General features: G+C 36.4%; 1 protein-coding gene and 1 long non-coding RNA gene across 2 annotated transcripts in view; both read right to left on the bottom strand.

Moving 5' to 3' along the window:
- The window catches only part of LOC128553066 (uncharacterized), a 44,423-nt gene extending 25,178 nt beyond the window's left edge, over positions 1-19,245 (bottom strand). Inside the window, exons 1-4 of the mRNA XM_053534176.1 lie at positions 18,508-19,245; positions 14,227-14,313; positions 11,647-11,888; positions 935-989 (exon numbers count right to left, since the gene is read on the bottom strand). Coding sequence (XP_053390151.1) covers positions 935-989; positions 11,647-11,888; positions 14,227-14,313; positions 18,508-18,541 — 418 coding nt within the window. The 5' untranslated portion in view covers positions 18,542-19,245. The remainder of the gene's footprint in view (positions 1-934; positions 990-11,646; positions 11,889-14,226; positions 14,314-18,507) is intronic.
- A 2,494-nt stretch (positions 19,246-21,739) lies between these two features.
- LOC128553065 (uncharacterized) lies at positions 21,740-25,141 on the bottom strand. The gene is made up of 3 exons (XR_008369243.1): positions 25,039-25,141; positions 22,837-22,909; positions 21,740-21,837 (listed from the first exon to the last, which is right to left on the bottom strand). It is a non-coding gene; the product is annotated as an uncharacterized LOC128553065 (long non-coding RNA).
- Between the last annotated feature and the right edge of the window lie 54 nt (positions 25,142-25,195).

Raw genomic sequence — 25,195 nt, 5'->3', positions numbered from 1 at the left:
AATATCGACGATACATCGATATATCGATAATTAAGTTAGATTAACAACCTATTTGCTCATGTGCATGCTTTATACCTTCGTGTTAATGTTATGTTTAGTTTTATTGCCTACTTTTCATATTACTGTTTGATTATGTTGTATTTGTATTTATGAAATAAATAAAATAAATTTAAATTAACTAGAGCTATCACTAAAGGTGATGAATGTACCCCACACAGTACATTGCAATTTGACGCACACAAGATTGCATAATTAATTAATTATGTGGACTGTATGTACATAGACTGTATGTATACAGTATAGTAACAAAAAACAAAGTCCCATAACTATGCAGAATATTTATCTAAGAGATTGACCAAAAAATATCATTGACACATCAATATTGTTTCTATCGATGACAGCCCTAGAATGAGTGGATTTGCCGAGCCCTGAACAGAAGGGAGAACATAAATATCAGGACATAGAGAGTTTTAGTCAATCATCAATGAGAATATACACCTTGCCTGCAATGTGAACTTATCGTTAGTACCTCCTAATCTGAACTTGGGTGCTTTAAATATTGAGTTAACTTTACAGGGTACATGTGTTGAGGAGTGAGACCATTAAGTTCCATGTCAGGATGCTATAAACCAAGCTTTCTGAAGATACATTACACTGTTTATGAGAAAACTTATTCAAAGAATGTTTTATCTTTAAATCCTGGTGGCCCATGTTTTCACTGTAGCTGTAAAATCTGGCATACACCCAGTGATGCTAGTGACCTTGTTTGGGAAACTTCTTTCAATAGTTTCATTGCTGATGCCAGTCAATGGCCAACAGAGTACTCTACTATACCGAGCAAAGCCTGAGCTATAAAGATAAAGGTCATAATATCATAAAAAATACTGTATGCAGAAAAGAGATAACAAAATAGTATTAAAAATCTAAAAAGTACCAGTTCCATTTTCTACTTCTTTCCATGCATTTGCTGCATTAGGCTGTGTTTGATCCTGAAAAATAAACAAGACGGCCATGGTGGTCTTAAGTCGCTCACTAGACCTTTGCTATTTGATCTTGAATAGATATATGACATATAAAATCATGGATGTAAAGATCTTCTTATAGCCTACAAAAAGTGCCAAGTGCCCTCATTTAAACAAATTTATGAGTTGACTTTACATTCTACAGATCAAATTTGATGAAGAACTTAAAGAGGCCTGGTTCCCCACATGAACAAGTGAATGAAGTATTGCCATGCAATACAAAGTCCCCTACTGGAAGGCACCTAATTTTCTCTACTGCAGTATAACATAATGAACTGATATCTGTCAATGATGTATAAACAATATTGTACTATATATACAATATGTTATAACAAAACACTTGGATTAAAATTTATATATATAAAAACCTACAGTTGTTTTCATATTGATTTTTTTTGGCTGATTATAAAAAATGTTATCATGTAAGTTATTTATAGTAACAACAAAGGGAAATTAATCTTTAAAAAAAAAAAAAAAAAAAAAAAAAAAATCTATATAATATAAGTCCACAAGAAACTCTTTACCAGGTAGAGATAGGTCAAAATACACCTAAAAAGAGTGCCAGAATGTCACAATATACGCCCGTCACAGCAAATTTCTTTACTCTAGCACCTGTATTTGCAAATGGAATTTTAATTTTGTGGTTGTTTAGTAATCATTGTAAGTCTTTTGTTTTTCTAAGTCCACAAAAAAACTCCTTACCAGGTAGAGATACCTTAAAATACACCTAAAATTTGAAAGTAACATCTATGTTGTACCACAGAAAACTGGTCTTGTTTTTTCCCTACGGTCAATTATAAAAAAGTTACAATATAAGTTATTTATAGTAACAACTAAGGGAAGGTAATCTTAAAAAAAAAAAAAAAAAAAAAAAAAAAAAAAAAAAAATCCAAAAAAAAATGTTAAGTCCACACAAAAATCTTTACCAGGTAGAGATTGGTCAAAATACACCTCATAATTGGATGTAGCATGCATGTTGTACTACAGAAAAGTGGTCTCGATTTTTCCCTACGACTAGTAATGAAAAAGTTACAATATAAGCTATTTATAGTAACAACAAAGGGAAGTAATTCTAAAAAGGGAACTGCGCATGACACTTCGTCTCATGATGGTGTATAATTGTGACAAGTTACATCAAAATCCCTCCATGCATGAAGAAGAAATGCTTCGGACAAAGTCATTCTTGTATCTGACCTTTGGCCTCTAAGTGTGACCTTGACCTTAGACCTAGGGACCTGGTTCTTGCGCACGACACTCCGTCTCGTGGTGGTGAACATTTGTGCCAAGTTATATCAAAATCCCTCTATGCATGAAGAAGAAATGCTCCGGACAAGGTTTTCATTCTTGTATCCTTTGACCTCTAAGTGTGACCTTGACCTTAGACCTAGGGACCTGGTTCTTGCGCACGACACTCCGTCTCGTGGTGGTGAACATTTGTGCCAAGTTATATCAAAATCCCTCCATGCATGAAGAAGAAATGCTCCTGACAAGGTTTTCATTCTTGTATCCTTTGACCTCTAAGTGTGACCTTGACCTTAGACCTAGGGACCTGGTTCTTGCGCATGACACTCCGCCTCGTGGTGGTGAACATTTGTGCCAAGTTATATCAAAATCCCTCCATGCATGAAGAAGATATGCTCCGGACAAAGTTTTCTTTCTTGTGTCCTTTGACCTCTTAGTGTGACCTTGACCTTAGACCTAGGGACCTGGTTCTTGTGCACGACACTCCGTCTCATGATGATGAACAACTGTGCCAACTTTCATCAAAATCCCTCCATGCATGAAGAAGATATGCTCCGGACAAAGTCATTCTTGAATTTGACCTTTGACCTCTAAGTGTGACCTTGACCTTAGACCTAGGGACCTGGTTCTTGCGCATGACACTCCGTCTCATGATGGTGAACAACTGTGCCAAGTTTCATCAAAATCCCTCCATGCATGTAGAAGATATGGTCCGGACAAAGTCTGTGGACGCTGCCCGCCCGCCAGGGGCGTTCCCATAATATGCCCGTTTTTCAAACGGGCGTATAAAAATTGGATGTAACATGCATGCTGTACCACAGAAAAGTGGTCTCGATTTTTCTCTACCGCCAGTAATAAAAAAGTTACAATAAAATCTATTTATAGTAAAACAGAGGGACGTAATTCTAAAAACAAGGGTGCCTCATGGTGGTGAACATTTGGTCCAAGTTACATCAAAATCCCTCCATGCATGAAGAAGAAATGCTCCGTACAAAGTCATTCTTGAATCTGACCTTTGACCTCTTAATATAACCTTGACCTTAGACCTAGGGACCTGGTTCTTGCGCATGACATGTTGTCTCATCCAGGGGAATATTTGTGCCAACTGATATCTAAATCCTGCTTTGTATGACAAAGTTATAGACCGGACAGGAAAAAAATCCTCTTGACCTTTGATCTCAAAGTGTGACCTTGACATTTAAGCTAGGGTATTGGGTGTTGCGCATGACACGTCGTCTCATCATGGGAAACATTTATGCCAAGTAATATTGTAATCCCTTGATGGATGACAGAGTTCTGGATCGGACAGGGAAAAAACCTTATTGACCTTTGACCTCCAATTGTGACCTTGACCTTTGAGCTAAGGGTATGGGCTTTGCGCATGACATGTTGTCTCATCATGGGGAACATTTGTGCCAAGTAATATTAAAATCCCTTCATGAATGGCAGAGTTATGGACAGGACAGGAAAAAAACTATGTTGACCTTTGACCCCCAATTGTGACCTTGACCTTTAAGCTAGGGGTCTGGGATTTGCGCACGACACGTCGTCTCATCATGGGGAACACTTGTGCTAAGTGATATTAAAATTCCTTAATGAATGTCAGAGTTATGGACCGGACACGAAACAGACCCTGTTCATGCTATGTTAACATTTGACTGCTAAGTGTGACCTTGACCTTTGAGCTAGGGGTCTGAAAGTTGTGCATGACACATCGTCTTATTATGAGGTACATTTGTGCCAAGTAATATTAAAATCCCTTCATAGATGGGAAAGTTATGGACCGGACAGGAAAAAAGCTTTGTTGACCTTTGACCTCCAATTGTGACCTTGATCTTTAAGCTAGGGGTCCAGGTTTTGCGCACGACACGTCGTCTCCTCATGGGGAACATTTGTGCCAAGTAATATTAAAATCTCTTCATGGATGGGAGAGTTATGGACCGGACAGGAAAAAAGCCCTGTTGACCTTTGACCTCCAACTGTGACCTTGACCTTTGAGCTAGGGGTCCGGGATTTGCGCATGACACATCATCTCATCATGGGGAACATTTGTGCCAAGTAATACTAAAATCCCTTCAAGGATGGGAGAGTTGTGGACCGGACAGGAAAAAAGCCCTGTTGACCTTTGACCTCCAATTGTGACCTTGACCTTTGAGCTAGGGGTCCGGGTTTTGCGCATGACACGTCGTCTCATCATGGGGAACATTTGTGCCAAGTAATATTAAAATCCCTTCATGGATGGCAGAGTTATGGACCGGACACGAAATTGCGGACGGACGGACGGATGGACGGACAGACGGACGGACGGACGGAATGACGGAAAAGTGCATTCCTATAGTCCCCGAAACTGGTTTTCAACCAGTAGGGGACTAATAAAAGTGATACATGAGGGTTTTTATAGGTATTTCCATTTTTTGCTCTAGCAGCCCCAAAACGGGGCCCAGTGCCAACATTGGAATAATTTGAGAGAGGACATTACACTGATGCTACTGACCACGTTTAATGAAGATCCACCGAGCAGTTCATAAGAAGGAGTCATCTAAATGTATTTTTTAATTTTTAGCTCTAGTGGCCCCTTAAAGGGGCCAAGTGTCCCCATACGAATAAAATCTGAGGGAGGACCTTACACTGAATATATAGATCAAGTGTTTGTTTTAGATCTATAATGCGATTCATGAGGAGTCGTTTAAAGGTATTTTTACTTTTAGCTGTAGCAGCCCCTAAAAGGGGCCAAGTGCCACCATTTGAACTTTGACAAAGAACCTTACAATTTGATGCTACAAACCAAATTTGATTGAAATCAAGAGAAGAAGCTGTTTTATACTATTTCTATTTTTAGCTCAAGCAGTCCCTAACAGGGGACAAGTGTCTCCATTTGAACAGATTTGAGAGAGAACCTTACACTGATGCTACAGACATTTGATGAAAATCCATCAAGTGATTCATGACAGTAATCATTTAAAGGTATCTCTATTTTAGCTCTTGTGGCGGCTAAAGGGGGCCAAGCCCCCCAACTGAAAACAAAAGCTGTCAGAGGACAGCAATGCTTGACTATTTAAAGCCCTGTCAATTGAATAAATACATAAGTCGAAAAAGAGGCATAATTTTGTAAAAATGTAAAACAGGATTATGAAACCTGCTACATGCTTATCAGCTCGTAACAGTGGGCAAGTGTGTATTGTTTCAATCCATTCCCATCAGTGGGTACTGAGATACCAGCTTAAATACAAAACTTTTACCAAATATCTAAAGTTGAAAAAAAGGACCATAATTTTGTAACAAGAGGGCCATGAAGGCCCTGTATCGCTCACCTGACATATTGACCTAAAGATCATCAAGATTAACATTCTGACCAAGTTTCATTAAGATATGGTCATAAATGTGGCCTCTAAAGTGTAAACTAGATTTTCCTTTGATTTGACCTGGTGACCTAGTTTTTGAGCCGACATGACCCAAATTCAAACTGGACCTTGAGATCATCAAGATTACCATTCTGACCAAGTTTCATGAAGATACAGTCTTAAATGTGGCCTCTACAGTGTTAACAAGCTTTTCCTTTGATTTGACTCGGTGACCTAGTTTTTCACCCAGATCTAAACATGACCTATAGATCATCAAGATTAACATTCTGACCAAGTTTCATTAAGATATAGTCATAAATGTGGCCTCTACAGTGTAAACTTTCTTTTCCTTTGATTTGACCTGGTGACCTAGCTTTTGATCCTACATAACCCAGATTCAAACTGGACATTGAGATCATCAAGATTACCATTCTGACCAAGTTTCATGAAGATAAGTCATAAATGTGGCCTCTACAGTGTTAACAAGCTTTTCCTTTGATTTGACCCGGTGACCCAGTTTTTGACCCGACATGACCCAGGTTCAAACCTGACCCCACCTGACCCGGATCTGAACTTAACCTATAGTGCTTCAAGATTAATATTCTGATCAAATTTCATTAAGATTTGGTCATAAATGAGGCCTCTAAAGTGTAAACTAGCTTTTCCTTTGATTTGACCTGGTGACCTAGTTTTTGACCCCAGAGGACCCAATGTCGAACTCGTCCAAGATTTTATTAAAGATTACATTCTGACCAAGTTTCATTAAGATAGGGCCAAAAATGTGACCTCTAGAGTGTTAACAAGCTTTTCCTTTGATTTGACCTGGTGACCTAGTTTTTGACCCATGTGACCCAATATCGAACTTGTCCAAGATTTTATTGAGGGTAACATTCTGACCAAATTTCATTAAGATTGGGCTGAAATTGTGACCTCTAGAGTGTTAACAAGCTTTTCCTTTGATTTGACCTGGTGGCCTAGTTTTAGATCCCAGATGACCCAAAGTCAAACTCGTCCAAGATTTTATTGAAGGTTACATTCTGACCAAGTTTCATTAAGACTGGTCCAAAAATGTGAACTCTAGAGTGTTAACAAGCTTTTCCTTTGATCTGACGTGGTGACCTAGTTTTTGACTCCATATGACCCAATATCGAACTCGCCCAAGATTTTATTAAGGGTAACATTCTGACCAAGTTTCATTAAGATTGGGCCAAAATTGTGACCTCTAGAATGTTAACAAGCTTTTCCTTTGATTTGACCTGGTGACCTAGTTTTTACCCCAGATGACCCAATATCAAACTTGTCCAAGATTTTTTTAAGGGTAACATTCTGACCAAGTTTGATTAAGATTGGCTCAAAATTGTGACCTCTAGAGTGTTAAGAGTCAAATTGTTGACGACGACGACGGACGACTGACGACGGACACAGGGCGATCACAAAAGCTCACCTTTGAGCACTTCGTGCTCAGGTGAGCTAAAAATACAAACTACAGTTACTGAACCTTTGCACTGCATGTCATATCATGGCAGTTAATAAGTGTGTGAAGTTTCAATCATTTCCCATTTGTGGATACTGAGATACCAGCTTACATACAAACATTTAACCCAAAATTGCTCAGTTGAAAAAGCGGCATAATTTTCAAACAAGATGGTCCTGAATCACTCACCTGTCCCCACATGACCCAGTTTTGAACTGAGTATGACGCCCTTTTTTCTATTATTTGACATAGTGACCTAGTTTTTGAGCTCATGTGACCCAGTTTTGAACCTGACCTTGATATTAACAAGATGAACATTCAGACCAACTTTCATACAGACCCATGAAAAATATGGCCTCTAGAGAGGTCACAAGGTTTTTTATTATTTGACCTACTGACCTAGTTACTGATGGCACGTGACCCAGTTTTGAACCTGACCTTGATATCATCAAGATGAACATTCAGAACAACTTTCATACAGACCCATGAAAAATATGGCCTCTAGAGAGGTCACAAGGTTTTTTTTATTATTTGACCTACTGACCTAGTTATTGATGGCACATGACCCAGTTTCGAACTTGACCTAGATATCATCAAGTGAACATTCTGACCAATTTTCATGAAGATCCATTCACAAGTATGGCCTCTAGACAGGTCACAAGGTTTTTCTATTTTTAGACCTACTGACCTAGTTTTTGACCACAGTTAACCCAGTTTCGAACTTGACCTAGATATCATCAAGATGAACATTTAGACCAACTTTCATATAGATCCCATGAAAAATATGGCCTCTAGAGAGGTCACAAGTTTTTTTATTATTTGACCTACTGACCTAGTTTTTGATGGCACTTGACCCACTTTCGAACTTGACCTAGATATCATCAAGATGAACATTCTGACCAATTTTTATGAAGATCCATTCAAAAGTATGGCCTCTAGAGAGGTCACAAGGTTTTGCTATTTTTAGACCTACTGACCTAGTTTTTGACCGCATGTGACCCAGTTTCGAACTTGACCTAGATATTATCAAGATAAACATTCAGACCAACTTTCATACAGATCCCATGAAAAATATGGCCTCTAGAGAGGTCAAAAGGTTTTTCTATTATTTGACCTACTGACCTAGTTTTTGAAGGCACGTGACCCAGTTTCAAACATGACCTAGATATCATCAAGATGAACATTCTGACCAATTTTCATGAAGATCCATTGAAAAATATGGCCTCTAGAGAGGTCACAAGGTTTTTCTATTTTTAGACCTACTGACCTAGTTTTTGACTGCACGTGACCCATTTTCGAACTTGACCTAGATATTATCAAGATGAACATTCAGACCAACTTTCATACAGATCCCATGAAAAATACGGCCTCTAGAGAGGTCACAAGGTTTTTCTATTATTTGACCTACTGACCTAGTTTTTGAAGGCACGTAATCCAGTTTCGAACTTGACCTAGATATCATCAAGGTGAACAATCTGACCAATTTTCATGAAGATCTTGTGAAAAATATGGCCTCTAGAGAGGTCACAAGGTTTTTCTATTTTTAGACCTACTGACCTAGTTTTTGAAGGCACGTGACCCAGTTTCGAACTTGACCTAGATATCATCAAGCTGAACATTCTGACTAATTTTCATGAAGATCTTGTGAAAAATATGGCCTCTAGAGAGGTCACAAGGATTTTCTATTTTTAGACCTACTGACCTAGTTTTCGAAGGCATGTGACCCAGTTTCGAACATGACCTAGATATCATCAAGGTGAACATTCTGACCAATTTTCATAAAGATCCCATAACAAATGTGACCTCTAGTGTGGTCACAAGCAAAAGTTTACGCACGCACGGACGACGGACGCTGCGCGATCACAAAAGCTCACCTTGTCACTTTGTGACAGGTGAGCTAAAAATGCAAAGTAGAGTTATGGGACCTGCAGAGTACATGTCAGATCATATCAGTGAACAAGTGTGTGAAGTTTCATTCCATTCCCATTAGTAGTTACTGAGATACCAGCTTACATACAAAAACTTAACCAAATACTGATTAGTCAAACAAGAGGGCCATGATGGCCCTATATCGCTCACCTGTTATCATTGCACTTGAGGACAAGAAGGTCCTCAGAAAAAATATCTAAGTCCAAAGGACAGGAACAACAAAGGAAAGAAATTTAACCAAAAAGAAAAAAAAAATTCTTACAAGGTACAGATATGTCAAAATACACCTAAAAATTGGAGGTACCATCCATGCTGTACCACAAAAAAAGTGGTCTCGGTTTTTCCCTACGGCCAATAATAAAAAAGTTACTAAAAATAAGCTATTTATAGTAACATAAAAGGGAAGTAATTAAAAAGAAAATTATTGTAAGTGAACAAGCAAATTCGATGAATTGGTATCCCCCGCCGAAAGGGTTTGTGGTGAGGAATGGCAAAAAGATATATCCTGCAAAAAGTTAAGGATGTTAATAAGAAGCAAATAATTTCATTAGTCAAAATCAATTTAACAGAAAACAAATGTTTAATTAAAGAGTATATAATAAAAGTATGATACTTTGATCTTGACTAAAGAATTTATTTTGAATTGGATATGTTTACTGTAATAAGCTTAGCTTTTAAAACAAAATGCAGTTAATTGAAATGTGAGCTTGAAGTTTAACTGGAACGAAACATTGTCTTTGAGTGGTTTGGCACCAGGTGTTGCTGTTTAACATGTACATTTGAACTTAAAAGAACAGATGTCCTTAAGAGAACACAGGTAAGGTATCTTGAACATGGCTGAGGGCAAGGTTTGTGCAGTCACAACTTAACATGTTGAAGGTTTGAACATTAAAAAAAAAAAAGGAATGGAAATATATAATATGTATATATATTTATTTTTTTAGGGGGTGGGGGTGCAGGGGAATAGGAGAGGAAACAAAATTTCACATGTTGATTATAAATATTGATTGAAAATTGAAAATAAAAAAAAAGGGTAAAAGGGTGAAGTTGGGGGCAGAGGATGCATGATCAGTGGTGGGCATGACTGGGTGGAGAAGTGAGGTTAGGGAATGGTACAACTTGGAAGGTTTGAAAAAAAATCTAAAATAAGAAATGATTTTTTTTTTTTTTTTGTGGGGGGGGGGGGGGGGGGGGGGGGGGGGGGGGTGAGAGAGGTTGGGAGGGGTAGTGACCAAGGCAAGTGGGTGACTAGGTGTGGGTGCGCAACTTCATATGTTTATAATAAACGTTCACAGAAAAGAATGAAAGAAATTTAATGAAATTCTGCCAAATGGTAATTAAGTTTGTTATGTACAAATATGTGGACTTTTAGACAATTAAAGGGCAATAACTCTGAAGTTACAAAAGAAATCCATACAAAATTGTCTGTGCACAACCACATTATAGTGCTCTAAATTCTGTTAAAGTTTCATAGTTCTAGGTCAAATATATCAAAAGTTATGATGCAGAAATTGCCATATCTATAGTACCCTGTATAGTTAACACTAGAAACTTCTAAGGGCCATAACTCTAGTGTTACTTGGGCAATTTGTCTGAAACTTGATGGGCCCCATAACCTCATAGTGGTGAACATATATATGAAGTTTGTTTGAAAAAAATTTAAAATAAGGAATGAATCTTTTTTTTTTTTTTTTTTGGGGGGGGGGGGGGGGGGGGGGGGGGGGGGGGGGGGGGGGGGGCTGTGATCAAGGTAAGGGGGTGTCCAGGTGTGGGAACACAACTTCACATGTTTACAATAAATGTTCATGGAAAAGAATGAAAGAAATTTAATGAAATTCTACCAAATGGTAAGTTTGTTATGTACAAATATGTGGATTTTTATACAATTAAAGGGCAATAACTCTTAATTTACATATAAATCCGAATGAAATTGTGTGTACACAACCATGGTGATCTATATGAAGTTTTAAATAAATATTCCCAACCATTTCCTAGATATGGCTCCGGACGGACGGACGGACGGAAAGACGGACGGACAATGCCAAAACTATATCCCTCCGACTTTCGTCGGGGGATAACAAAAGAAGGATCTGCCAAATAAATCTGTTTAATTTCTAGGTCAAATGATTCTCCAGTTTAACTAATCAAAAATTAAGTGGGATGGATGGATGGATGGATGGCCTCTCAGCCTGTGACCTTTACCTTTCATCAAGTGACCCAAAATCATTAGGGGTCATCTACTCTGCATGTCTAATCATCCTATGAAGTTTCAACATTGATTGGAACTAATTTTCCATGTTCAGGACCCTGTGACCTTTACTTTTGATTCAAATGACCCCAAAAACAATAGAGGTCATCTAATCTGTTAGCCCTATCAACCTATGCGTTAGAAGGTTCTGGGACAAATGGTTCTCAAGTTATTGACTGGAAATAAAGTGACTGACAGAGAGGGCAGAAACAATATGTCTCCCGATGTGGGGTGGCGGGAAAGGGGGGCCATTATCACAGGTAATCTCGTAGCAAAACTGTTGTGAAATACATATATATAGCTAAGCTGGACATTCCTGATCAAATATATATTAATAGATAATTTTTCCATATGACATAGAGCAACTAGAAAAAATTCTGCAACACTTACATTGTAAAAATGAAAATGCTGAGTATTTGCACTGTAATTATTTTCAATGGACTCGATGTGCTTTAGGTTTTTGACGGATTCCTTTTTCCTGCTTTTAGAATCATGTTCTTTTCTCTTTGGCTTTGGACTTTTTTCCTCCGAATTTATTTCAACAGTGTGTTGTTGGATTCCATTTTCTTGTGGCAATTCCTGTGCTTTTTCTAACAGAGATTCTGTCTCCTTTAGATCATCTGGTTCTTTGTCTGTGGAACAAAAATTTCAGAAAAAAATGGATCATTACATTATAAATTATGTATGTATAAAAGCCATACTAAGCTTATAATGTTTTTCTTTCCTTATTGATATATATAGCTAAGCTGGACATTCCTGATCAACTAAACTATGAATTAAATGTAATTTGCTTTATGCTTTCCTGAAATTGTTCTGCTTGATTCGCTGGACAGTGTATAATTATTTACACAGTTGCTGTATAAAAACACAAGAGCTGTCTCCATAGGATGACACATGCCCCCGATGGCACTTTGAATGAATAGTTATGGCCGATGTTAGAGTTTAGGACCTTTGACCTATGGACCTGGGTCTTGCGCGCGACACGTCGTCTTACTGTGGTACACATTCATGCCCAATAATTTTAAAATCCATGCATGAATGACAAAGATATGGACCGGACACGCCCATCAATGCACTGTCATGAAATATGTCCTTTAACGTCTAAGTGTGACCTTGACCTTTGAGCTACGGACCTGGGTCTTGCGCGCGACATGTCGTCTTACTGTGGTACACATTCATGCCAAGTTATTTGAAAATCCATCCATGGATGACAAAGATATGGACCGGACACGAATGCACTACCATGAAAAATTACCTTTAACGTCTGTGACCTTGACCTTTGAGCTACGGATCTGGGTCTTGCGTGCGACATGTCGTCTTACTTTGGTACACATTCATGCCAAGTTATTTGAAAATCCATCCATCGATGACAAAGATATGGACCGGACACGAAAATTGCGGACAGACTGACAGACCGACAGACTGTTCAAAAACTATATGCCTCCCTTTGAGGGCATAAAAATCAATAAAAAATCAGCATAATTAGCTTGCATGTGTAAAACAAAATAATACAAACAAATCTATTCATTCACCTGCATTGTTTTAGTGACTTTATATATTATGATTACTTAACTAGAAAGTCCACTACATACAACAGCACCCCCACCCCCTTTATAATCTCCAACTCTTGTTCGATCTGAACAAAACAGACAAAATTCACCCTCTGACTTTGTTAAATAAAATCATGAATGACAACAAAAATATTCTTCTTTTTAAATTCTGAAGTTAATAGTAATTTATTTTCAACCTTCAATTTAGAAATGGTTTGAAACAAGAGCTGTTTACGAAACACATATGCCCCTAATGATGAACTGTCAGAGGCAACTTGGTATGTCATTTTGTACACTGTGACTTTGACCTGATAAACTATAATTAATAAAAGGAAACATCTACTACTGACTACTGGCAATCATCCTATTAAGGTTAAGGTCATAGGTCCAAGCTTTTCCAGTAAATGATCAAAAACTGTTGTCACTCTCAAGGTCATTGTGGCCTTGACTCATAGGTATAGGTCCCCAAAAATGTAAGGTGTCATCTTTAGGCCATAGGCAATCATCCAAGGCAATCATCCAAGAAATTTGATAGTTACTCCAGGGATTGGTAGAAAACTGTTTTCAGTTTCAAGGTTAGTCAATAAATATACTAACCCCAACATTATAGGGGTGATCTACCAACCAGAGGCAATCGCCCTATTTAGTTTAAAGACTGCAGACCGGTGTTCTTTAGTTATTGTGCAGAAACCATTATCAATCTCAAGGTCATGGTGACCTTGTCTTTGACCTATTTATTTCCAAAATATAGGGATTACCTACTGACCACATTCAATCATCCTATGAAGTTTGAAGGCAGTAGGGCAAACATTCTTGTTATTGAGTGGAAACCATTTTCAGTTTCAATGTCACTGTGACCTTGACCTTTGACTTAATGACCCATAAAACAATACGGGTCATTGGCTGACCATAGGCAATCAACTTTTCAAGATTGAGCATTGCAAGCAAAGGCATTCTCTAGTTATTATCTGAAACCAGTAAACTGACTGTCAGACAATGCTAACTGAATAAGCAAAACAAAATTAAGAGAACCACTCTTCTTCGAAGTGATGGGGTATAATAAAAATCAAAAGGGGAATTTTGCCCATATTACAATATTTCTTGTTCCTCTTTTTCTTGTAGCTGAAGCATCATCAAGGTCAAGTTCATTCATGTAAGGAAGCCATCCAACTCAGTTGGTAGAAAACAAAAATTGCAGGTTTGAATCCCACATATTAAGTTGTATTTTCTCTGTGAGGATTAGCTAAATGCAGTACAAATGTATGTATATGGTTATTTGTTTTCTAACTTGTTGCGAAGTTGTTAGTCACTTGCTGAGAATAGGTTAATACTGGCTAACCTGAATAATTTCAACAAAGAGTTTTATTCTAAGTGATCAGCTCCTAACTTTTAATATTTATTTTCAGTGCATATTTCAGACCTGATTCATCCAATGCCTTTAGTTCTATATCTTGCGAAGAATTCGGCTCTTCAATATTTCCATTTGGTGTCTTATCCTTTTGTTTATCTAAAACAGAAATAAAGTATAATGAAGTGAACAGACTGTGTCAATACCACATTTCAAACTCGGAAACCTTCTTTTTTGTCTTTTCATACCATCTTTGCATACCTTTTTTTAAAACAATAACTAGAAACTTTATACAAGAGGGTCATGATGACCCTGGATCGCTCACCTGAGTAAAATGAGCTACATGTTTCAAATGTAAATCTGATGATAAAATATTAAGAAAGTCAGTAGGTCATATTCATGGTCAATGAAATTCAGTTTTACGATTGGTGTGCAAAACTGTGTATGTCCTAAAAATTTCAAGGCTGTATCTCAAAAAACAAGAAAGTAGGTCAGTAGGTCAAGGTCACAGTCAAGTGACATCATATTACTTAGGGGCATCAGGTAATTATAATTAAACAGTCTTGGAAATAGGATCAGATGATTTTTTAAGTATTTTTTCCTATATAACTCACATAATAAATAAGTGACCCCAGGGTGGGGCCTCTTTTAACCCCAGGGGCATAATTTGAATAATTTTGATAGAGGACTACTAGACAATGCATCATACCAAATATCAAAAGCCTAGGTCATATGGTTTCAGACAAGAAGGTTTTTAAAGTTTTTTCCTATATAAGTCTATATAAAACTTGGGACACCCAGGGCAGGGCCTCTTTTCATCCCAGGGGTAAAATTTGAACAATTTTGCTTGAGGACCATAAGACGATGCTATAAACCAAATATCAAAGGTCTAAGTGTTGTGGTTTCAGAGAAGATTTTTAAACTTTTTTTCCTATATAAGTCTATGTAAAACTTGTGACCCCCGGGACAGCGCCATATTTGACCCTAGGGGGATAATTTGAATAATCTTGGTAGAGGACCACTAGATGATGCTACATACAAAATATCAAAGCTCTAGGCTGTGTGGTTTTATACAAGAAGATTTTCAAAGTTTTCCTTATATAAACCATGTTACCCCCGGGGAGGGGCCATATTTGACCCTATGGGGATAACTCGAATAATTTCTGTAGAGGACCACTAGATGATGCTACACACCAGATATCAAAGCCCAAGGCCCTGTGGTTTTGGACAAGAAGATTTTTAAAGTTTTTCCTTTCGGATGCCATGGCAACCAGAGTTCTGCATGGAAAATTTTGAAAGGCAGCTACCCAAGGATCATTCCTGTGAAGTTTGGTGTAATTCTGCCCAGTGGTCTTCAAGAAGATTTTTTTAGAAAATGTTGACGGACACCTGATGCACAACGGACATTGGGCGGTCACAAAAGCTCACCATGAGCCTTTGGCTAAAAATGCGTAACACATGTATATACCATATTTTCTTGCAGATACCTTGTGGGATATCTGATTTTTGAGCATGTACGAATATTCCTGTGCTTTATCTGACAGTGTGGATTAAAACTTTCAAAGCAAAGGTTTATGCAGCCTTATATTTAACATGGTTTTGACTTGGAAATTCTATGATTTTCTACAGATTTGAATCATGTGTAAGGTCTTGATAACCCAGAATTTTTCATAGGTTAGCCACTTAGTGTAAATCTCAAACCTGGTCTTGAACCAGTTCAGAATTGCTTCTGATAATTGGTAAATGTTAATAAATGAAACATTATTTTGACTAAAAAAAATTTGTTTTACTTTTGAGAAACAATGGCTACTCGTTACTTGGCCATTTGTCGACTTGTTTCGGTTGTATTACTGACCCGTTAAATCGGGTACCAGTTATGCGACATGTACATCCTATAGCCGTATAAAAGCGAAAATCTCGTGCCATCTGCTCAATTCACTTGTTTAAACTTGACAGCCAACACAAACTTTCCCGCTCGCCACACCCCGTAGTTATTATTGTATTATTGCTGTTTCTGCTATTTTAGATCATGTATTGTTTAAAAGCAGTCTTGAGTCAAACAACATTATCATATAGTGTTTTTGATATGAACATTTTTACTGTTTTTCTGCAGTTTTATTGTTGTAGGACATATTGTAAACATGGTTATGGAAAGGGCCCTGTATGAACAGAGAATACCTGAAGTATGAATCTGTAAATGACATGAACATTGTGAATTGTTAATCAATCAAGTAACATCCTTTAGAGAAACATCAACTGACTATGTATGGAGAACATTTTCAACATCGTTTGTTCCACCAGTGCGGTACAGTAATGCAGGTATTTGATATAAAAGTATGTTATCAATGAGACAGACATTCCTTACATACTCATCTGATAAACTGTTTTGTGATACAGGCCTTTTTCAAAAACTGAAATAGAGCTGATTAATACGAAGTTTAATTATGGATTATAAACAGATTGTTTTATATTCATAATACAAGTTCGCGTTATGTGCTTTTTGTGATTTAAAGTTTGAAGATTTGTGTCTTTAATCACTTCAAGGATGATGTTTCTATCAGGATCTAAAACAATGAGTTCAATCACGTTTATTTATTTTCCTTTCTTTTAAATGTTGCTCCTGTCACGGAAAAATTCTTTTTGTGCATACCAAAATGCGATCAGGCGCGTCAAATTATTGCTATAAAGCTTGGCTAAATGCCATATCCCGTGCTAAGCACCATACTTTGGCGTTCTGCTTTCAAATCAAGTTAGTGGCTAGGTGGCTTGGGTTGAATAGGTTTTGCCCCAGTGTTAGGCGAAATCTTGTCAGTATTGCTGTATTGCTATATGTATTGCGTTCTCAACCCTTTGCATGCAACTATGTACTTACCTTCATGCAGTGGTCCGCATGATAGTTGCCAGATGTTTGCAGCTACCTACAGGCTTTCGGTCCCTGTCTTGTGACACCCCTGGCTCCGTCGCTGCAATGCACAGCCATCCTGTTTTGGTGTACTTGTGAACATCTGCCACCTTACTGGGTGCTTCACTGTTTAACAGTAACCCTTTGCATGCAACAATGTGCTTACCTTCACAAAGTGGTCCGCATGGTACTTGCCAGCCGTTTACAGCAACCTGTGGGCGGTCGGTTCCTGTCATGTGACACCACTGGCTCCGTCGTTGCAATGCACAGCCATCCGGTTTGGGTGTACTTCAGTTCAACCGTATCGTTCAGTGGTGTTAGTGTCAGTTCAAAGTATTTCTTGTTATGCACTGTATACCCCTATAGTTTTGTTGTATTGCTTTGACGCGCCTGGTCTCCTTTCGGTTGAACAATTTTACCTATCTTTTTCAAGCGACCAACAAAACCCAATCTTAGATACTGCTGTATTTATATGTTGTTTTAAAATACATCTCAATGAGTCATTTGATCTATATTATTACATATACGTATTATTTAATGTGTTGAATAAAATTTAATGTGAAGCATATAGCACAGTGTTTCTTTGTTGTTTCGAGTACTAACAAGAGCACCGCCTTGCGGGTGCTGACGCTCATCTGATTTTTTTGTATAACAGAAAAATTGTCCTACCCATGATTTTCTAAGTCCAAAAAGGACCATAACTCTTGCAAAAAGCAGGATGGATTTATGTTTCTTGGTGTACAGAGTCAGCTTATAATGGTGAACAATTGTTGCAAGTTTCAAAGCAATAGCTTTGATAGTTTTGGAGAAAAGTTTACCTAAACATAAAACTTAACTAATAAATCTGATATTTTCTAAGTCCAAAAGGGGCCATAATTCTTGCAAAATGCATGACAGAGTTATATTTCTTGCTGTACAGGGTCAGCTTATGATGGTGAACAAGTGTTGCAAGTTTTGAAGCAATGGCTTTGACTGTTTGTGAGAAAAGCTGACCTAAACATAAAACTTAACCAAGAAATCTGATTTTCTAAGTCCAAAAGGGGCAATAATTCTTGCAAAATGCAGGACAGAGTTATGTTTCTTAATGTACATGGTCTGCTTATGATGGTGAACAAATGTTGCAAGTGTCAAAGCAATAACTTTGATAGTTTAGGAGAAAAGTTTACCTAAACATAAAACTTAACTAAGAAATCTGATATTTTCTAAGTCCAAAAGGGGCCATAATTCTTGCAAAAAGCAGGATGGAGTTATGTTTCTTGCTGTACAGGGTCAGCTTATGATGGTGAACAAGTGTTGCAAGTTTCAAAGCAATACCTTTGATAGTTTAGGAGAAAAGCTGACCTAAACATAAAACTTAACCAGGCAACGCCGACGCCGATCAAGTGATGACAATAACTCATCTTCTTTTTCAAAAAATCGGATGAGCTAAAAAATAAATGGTGTTAACTTACTTTTTCTTTTATTCCGTGCACAGTAGCACACCATTATAATCACAAGCACAATCACAATTGCTGCAAGAACTGAAACTAAACAATAATTAACAATTTCATATACAAGGAAATCATCAATATTCAAAGGGATTAATTTTCAAGGATTTCATTATTGCATCAATCCACAAAATTAAATCTCAAAGAAAAGGCAAAACTTTCCATTCATCTTATCTGTAGAATTTGAAACCCACCATTTCATGTCCCCACTAAATAGCTATCTTTGACAGAACCACAAAACTTAATGCCCACAATTTTGCAGTATTGGTCAGTCATTAAGTGACCTCCATTTAAAGCCACACTAATGTTAGACAAGTTCCTAGCAATGGAAGTCCACAGCTTTGCACATGCATATATTACCAGCTACGTAGCCAAACTTTATTTAATAAACACTGCACAACTTGACCATTCATGACCTCGTGGCAGTGGACAGATTCATAATGATTCATTGAAAGCTTTTTTTAGTAATGAAATCACATTTCATTTATTCTGATGAGCATCCAAAACTTACTTTCTAAATAATTTCAGCACATCAAATTTGCATAATTATTTCCTTTAATGCAATGTATATGAGCTATGCCAAGATAATAAATAAAAGTTCTAACTTATAATCCAGACAACCAAGTTGGAACGATGTGAATTTCCAGCTATATTGTTCTGTTCTCTTTCTGAAATAAAAAAACATTTGAGCCGCACCATAAGAAAACCAACATAGTGCGTTTGTGACCACCATACCAGCCTGCACATACACGCAGTCTGGTCAGGATCCGTGCTGTTTGCTTTCAAAGCCTATTGCAATTAGAGAAACCATTAGCGAACAGCACGGATCCTGGTCTGGATCCATGCTGTTCGCAAATGCACTGTGTTGGTTTTCTCATGGTGTGGCTCAGTTTTGCTATATTTTTTGCTTTTAAAACAGAGAGGTTGTATTTTCATATGGTACCCATGTGTAGCATTTTATTCCTTATTTTAAGGTAGTTCTGTACATGGGGTAAACTGAAAGCCAAAGCAAAATGTCATTTTTCTGGAAAACAGAGAATAAAACCTGGACACAGTATACAGGGAGGAAATCCTCATACATATAAATGTGTGCACATATATAACAAGAGCTGTCACAGGAGACAGCGCGCTTGACTATTTCGATGCTAGATAGTGAAACTGGGCACATCTGAGGAAACTGGAGCGGTCACTGGAGTGTTTAATGACTCCAATGTGGATGAAGATATTGCACAATAGCTTGAGTCTGAGTCCAAAATGTTAAGTAATAAGGGAGGTAAAGATAAAGTGTATCCAAACACTATATAAGTATAATTCTATGCAAAAGGGGGGCATAATTCATAAAATAGTGTGCAAGAGTTATGCACCTTGTGTCATATGATGTGGGTGATGATGTGGAATAACTACTTCAAGTTTGAATCAAATGCATTTCGTAATAACTGTGATATAGTGAAAATGCATCAAAATTAACCTTAAATCTAAAGTAAAGAGGAGCATAATTCATGAAAAATTGGTGCCAGAGTTGTGCACCTTGTATCCTATGATGTTGGTAAAAAGGTGGGACAACTATTTTAATTTTGAATCAAATCCATTTAGTAATAACTGAGATAAGAGTGAAAGTGTATCAAAACTTTAACCTGAAATTCTAAGCAAAAAGGGAGGATAATTCATGAACTATTGGTGCAAGCATTATGGCAAGAGTTATGGCCCTTGTGTCATAAGATGTGAGTGATGATTTTGAACAACTATTTTAGGTTTGAATCAAATCCATTGAGTAATAAATGATATATACTGAAAGTGCATCAAAACTTTAATTAATTCATTAAATATTGGTACCAGAGTTTTGCACCTTGTGTCATATAATAAGGGAAATGACATGGAACAAATACTTTCAGTCTGAATCAAATCCATTTAGGAATGACTGAGATAGAGTGAAAGTGCATCAAAACTTTAACCTGAAATTCTAAGTAAAAAGGGGGATAATTCAAGAAATATTGATGTGAGAGTTATGGCTCTTGTGCCATATGATGTGGGTGATGATGAGGAATAACTATTTTAAGTTTAAAGCAAATCCATCAAGTAATAACAGAGATAAGGAGAAAACTGAGAAAGTGTTAAAAAACTTTAACCAAGGTGGGGACGCGGAAAGATGAGTAGGACAGCTCTCCATATACTTCGTATAGTCAAGCTAAAAACAGCAACTATTACATTACTTTCTTTCTAAAGATACAAAATGACACCAAAAATGTTAACAGTGCACACAGAAATAATTTCAAATAATGTTTTCAAGTACAGTATGTTGATTTATGATTGCGAAAAGTTTTATCAAAATCTACATTGCAGAAGAATTTCTACACACGAAAATGTCATTCAAATCCCACAGCGATCCAAATACTTCAAATCATACTAGCAAAAAATCAAGTACACAACCCTATGTTTTTTATCTGCCAAATTTTCTTCATATATTCTGGACTTTTGAAAAGGAGTGAACACAGTTTGATTGTATAGAAAATTCCAATGGTGGAACCAAAGGTGAACATTCTAAGACAGGTCAGCATGATACAGGTGACCACTAATACAGGTTAGACTGTAGATATTTATTCCAATATGCTTACATAATCTTAGCTTCTCTGATACTCATATTTCTACATCATGCGTAATTATTATTAAACAAGGTATTAATAGAAAGTTTACAATGTTACAAGACTAGAATTATTTATGCTTAACAAAACTTCCACCTGTATCCTAGTGAATCATTTGATCTCTTTTCAAGTGAAAATTTTTATAAGGGAAATTTTATTATCTCTCTAAGTGAAAATGTTGATCTCTAAGTGAATTTTGATGTGCCTCTAATTGTAAGCTTTTACCTCTTTCCAAGTGAAAATTCTGATCTCTAAGAGAAAATTTTGATCTCTAAGTAAATTTTTATGTATTATTTTTCTAACTCACTCTAAATTTTGATCTCTAAGTGAAAATTCTGATCTCCCTCTACATGAAAATTTTGATCTCCTTTTAAGTATTTTTTCATATCTCTATTAGAGAAAATTTTGATAGAACTGAAAACTTTGATCTCCCTTTACATAAATTTCTTATACCTCTCCAGGTGAAAATTTTGACATCCAAGTAAAATTTTGATCTCCCTCTACATAATTTTACTATCTCTTTAAGAGAAAGAAAAGTTTGATCTTCATCTAATTGTACCAGTAAAGTCTGGGTAACTGACCTGTAGTTACTTTAGATCCAATGGTAGTCTCTGTCACACCATCTGTATCATTGGGGACACTAGATTTATTTGTTCTGAAAATTTATAATGGAATTATCAAAGTTACCTATAAAAGCATCAATTCGAATATTAACGTGTGAAATTATCAAATAAATTAGGTCAATTTCATTCTTTAATGGTGATAAACCAAAGATGCATAGTGACTACATTTAAGTTAAAACTGCAGGTTTATAACACTCACAACCACATCTAGACTGCTTTCTAACATCAACGAATTCTATACCCCTTAAAGTATGGATCTGAACCCACTGCTGTGAGGGATAATTGTTTCAAAGTTGGCAATCTTATCCACTCTGTTACGGTCCTGCACCAAGATGAAATTATCATGAAGATGCTGACCAAGTTTCACATAGATCAGGTAGAAAATGTGGCCTCTTGAGTGTTAACTTGGATATTCAATGATCTGATGTTGTGTCTAAACACAGTTTCTAGACTGTCACAAAGAGGTTCTTCTAGGATTTGACCCAATGAACTAGTTTTTGACCCATGGTGGCTAAGTTTCCGACGACCTTACTTTCACAAAGGCAAACACACTGGCCGTGTTTGATATAGATCCAGTAGAAAATTGTTGCCTCGCAAGTGTTAAAGTTTTCCAATAACCTGACCGAGTAAGCAACATTTTTAACCAAGATTACCCAATTTATAAATTGTCCCGAGATTTTGTCAAGGTAAACATTCTTACCAAATTTCATTCTGAAATGGTCAAAGATTTATCTCCTCACTTGCTAACAGTAAAACTGCGGATGACATAAAACAGACAAGGAAATTAGATGCTAGATGCATCCATCTAGTATATTATACCAGTGTACTCTGTACTGCCTGGCCAATTTCAAAAATAAATCTGTTCTTCTCCCCTCAGCTAATCAAATACCTACTATTGAATAAATTGAAAGGAGTTTTACTTTCCAATTCTCACAAAACTTTTTTAAATAACACTTAGTAAATATATTTAATTCACCAGCCACAATTTAAAACCAATTTAAAACATTGTGAATTACAAGAAAGTGACTTACTGCAGTTTGCATATAAAGTCATCATGGTCATCCCTAACTTGTCCTGCAGGACACGGTATAACGCATGTCCCATCTGTAATAAAATGATAAGCAGACGCAATTTAAACAAATTTTATTTGATGTACTGATATATTGTCTTAGTTAGAAAATAATTACAAGGTTACAAGGCCATATTCTGGTCATTTATGAACAATGCTTTTCTTCCAAGACGTGGCTAATAATTTTCAATGTACATGTATATAAATGGCAGTAACATAATATTCTACTTTAATCATGCTTAAGGTAATTCTGCACATCTGATAAACTGGAAGTAATGCTGTAATGTAATTTATTCACAAAAAGTAGAATAAAGCCTGGAGGAAGCAAACAGAAAAAAAAATCCTGTCATAAATTAATGGCAACCATGAGTAAATTTATTACAACAGCAATGTTACTAATCTTTCTGAAGTTAAAATATGATATCAAAACATCCGACGCGTTAAATATTTTTTAAAGAATGTCTTAAACTGAGCTTGAAAGGTGTAGATCTCTTTAATCATGGGCAGATATCTCAAAAACAAGCACATGTACCTATACAACACATTTTATTCCATCATATTATAGGACATATGTTTATTTACCGGTATGAGAAGTTTCATTAAAATATAGATTGCAGAAAAATTCAATTTGAGAAAATGTTATAAGGATTGTAATTTTCCCATAGCCTCCTATTATGAAAACTTGTTAACTTCTTTCAAATCAATCTAGCAAAGACTCGAGTACACAACCTTCTCCTTTTTATCTGCTGATTTTTTTAAAGTATATTCTGCAGTTTTGAAAATCAGGGTTTAATCAAATAATTAATTCTACACTGTAAAAAAAAAACTTTTTGACCTCCAATATCATGGGTACTGCATATTCAAGCAGTCTCGAGTTATTGAGCAGAAACAGTTTCAGTCTGAAAGTCAATGAGACATTGCCCTTTCACCTGATACCCAAAGCAACAGGGTTCATCTTCTAATCAAAGGCAATAATCCAGAAGGTTAAACAGCAAAAATGTAGGTCCAGACCTTTTCTAGTTACTGTATAGAAACTGTTTTTAGTCTGAAGGTGACCTTGACCTTTCGCATGCTGACCCTAAAAAAAATAAATGTCATCTTCTGACAACATGCACTAATCGAAATTTGACCAATGTAGCCTTAAGTGTTTTCTATTTGTCAAAAGTGCCTCTCTACATACAGAAGGAAACCCACGTGAATGAAACAATATTTATTTTATGCTCTTTGGTGAAATACTGAAATTTATCAGTGAAATAAAATTGATATTTTCACTGTTTCAAACAGTGAAAATATCATTTTTATTTTTCACTGGTACGGAACTACACTTGAATGAGAAGGAATATGAATTATAAATTATATAAAATATTAGAAAATTTCATGCAAAATATACTTCAGTAAAGAAAAAGATTTATAGAAATACTAACAGGATCAAAAATATATACATTTTATCATAATAAAATGTAAACAAAATCAGGCGACGTAATAGAACTACTTACAGTTTTTCTACAAAGATATCCTGACGTCATGACATTATGACGTCATGATGCGGTGCACGTGACGTTGCGCGGACAAACTGGATATCATTTTGTTTAAATCATTAAAAATACATAAAATAAATAGAAAATTTGTTTGTTTCAGTGTAAGATCGAAATATATTTCACTCGTGAACACCATAACTTACATTTTCACTCGTGGCTGCACCACTCGTGCAAATATTGCATTATAGTGTTCATTCGGTGAAATATATTTCGATCTTACACTAAAACAAACAAATATCCTCTATATCCCCTCTTCCTCAATGGTGGGCATATCAATAATGAACAAATTGAACATTCTACATATGCTTTTACAAAAATTTAATATTTATACATTTTCATTACTTGGCAATGAAAATGGAAGATTCAAATGTTTTCCCATTTTTCACCCTTAGAATAACCTTTTAAAATGAACTGTAAATTCATGTGACTATGTTAGCATGGAATTTCATGGTTTCGGTCAAAACGATAATTTTGTGAGTATATAAATTTGTGATTTGTGAATTTGCACTTTTCAACATAAAATTGGGATTTACTTGTTCATTGTGATTTAATTCCGTGGATTGACTCAACCACACAATCCACAAAAATTAGTCCTTTGCAAGTATTAATGATTTCACAACACTTACTTGGTAGGGGCATTAATCCCTTTTTACAAGGATCATTCTCGCTGACATGTTCACAGTAAGTTCAAAAAAATGCTGAGAAACTCTATCAAAGTCAAACAGCGTGATGTTATTAGGATGTAGTAACGTCATGTAGTTGCAATAACCTCGGTGCCGGACG

The sequence above is a fragment of the Mercenaria mercenaria genome, unplaced genomic scaffold (assembly GCF_021730395.1).
Source record: "Mercenaria mercenaria strain notata unplaced genomic scaffold, MADL_Memer_1 contig_3447, whole genome shotgun sequence".
Taxonomy (NCBI): Eukaryota; Metazoa; Mollusca; class Bivalvia; order Venerida; family Veneridae; genus Mercenaria; species Mercenaria mercenaria.
This window is presented reverse-complemented; position numbering and strand designations above follow the sequence as displayed.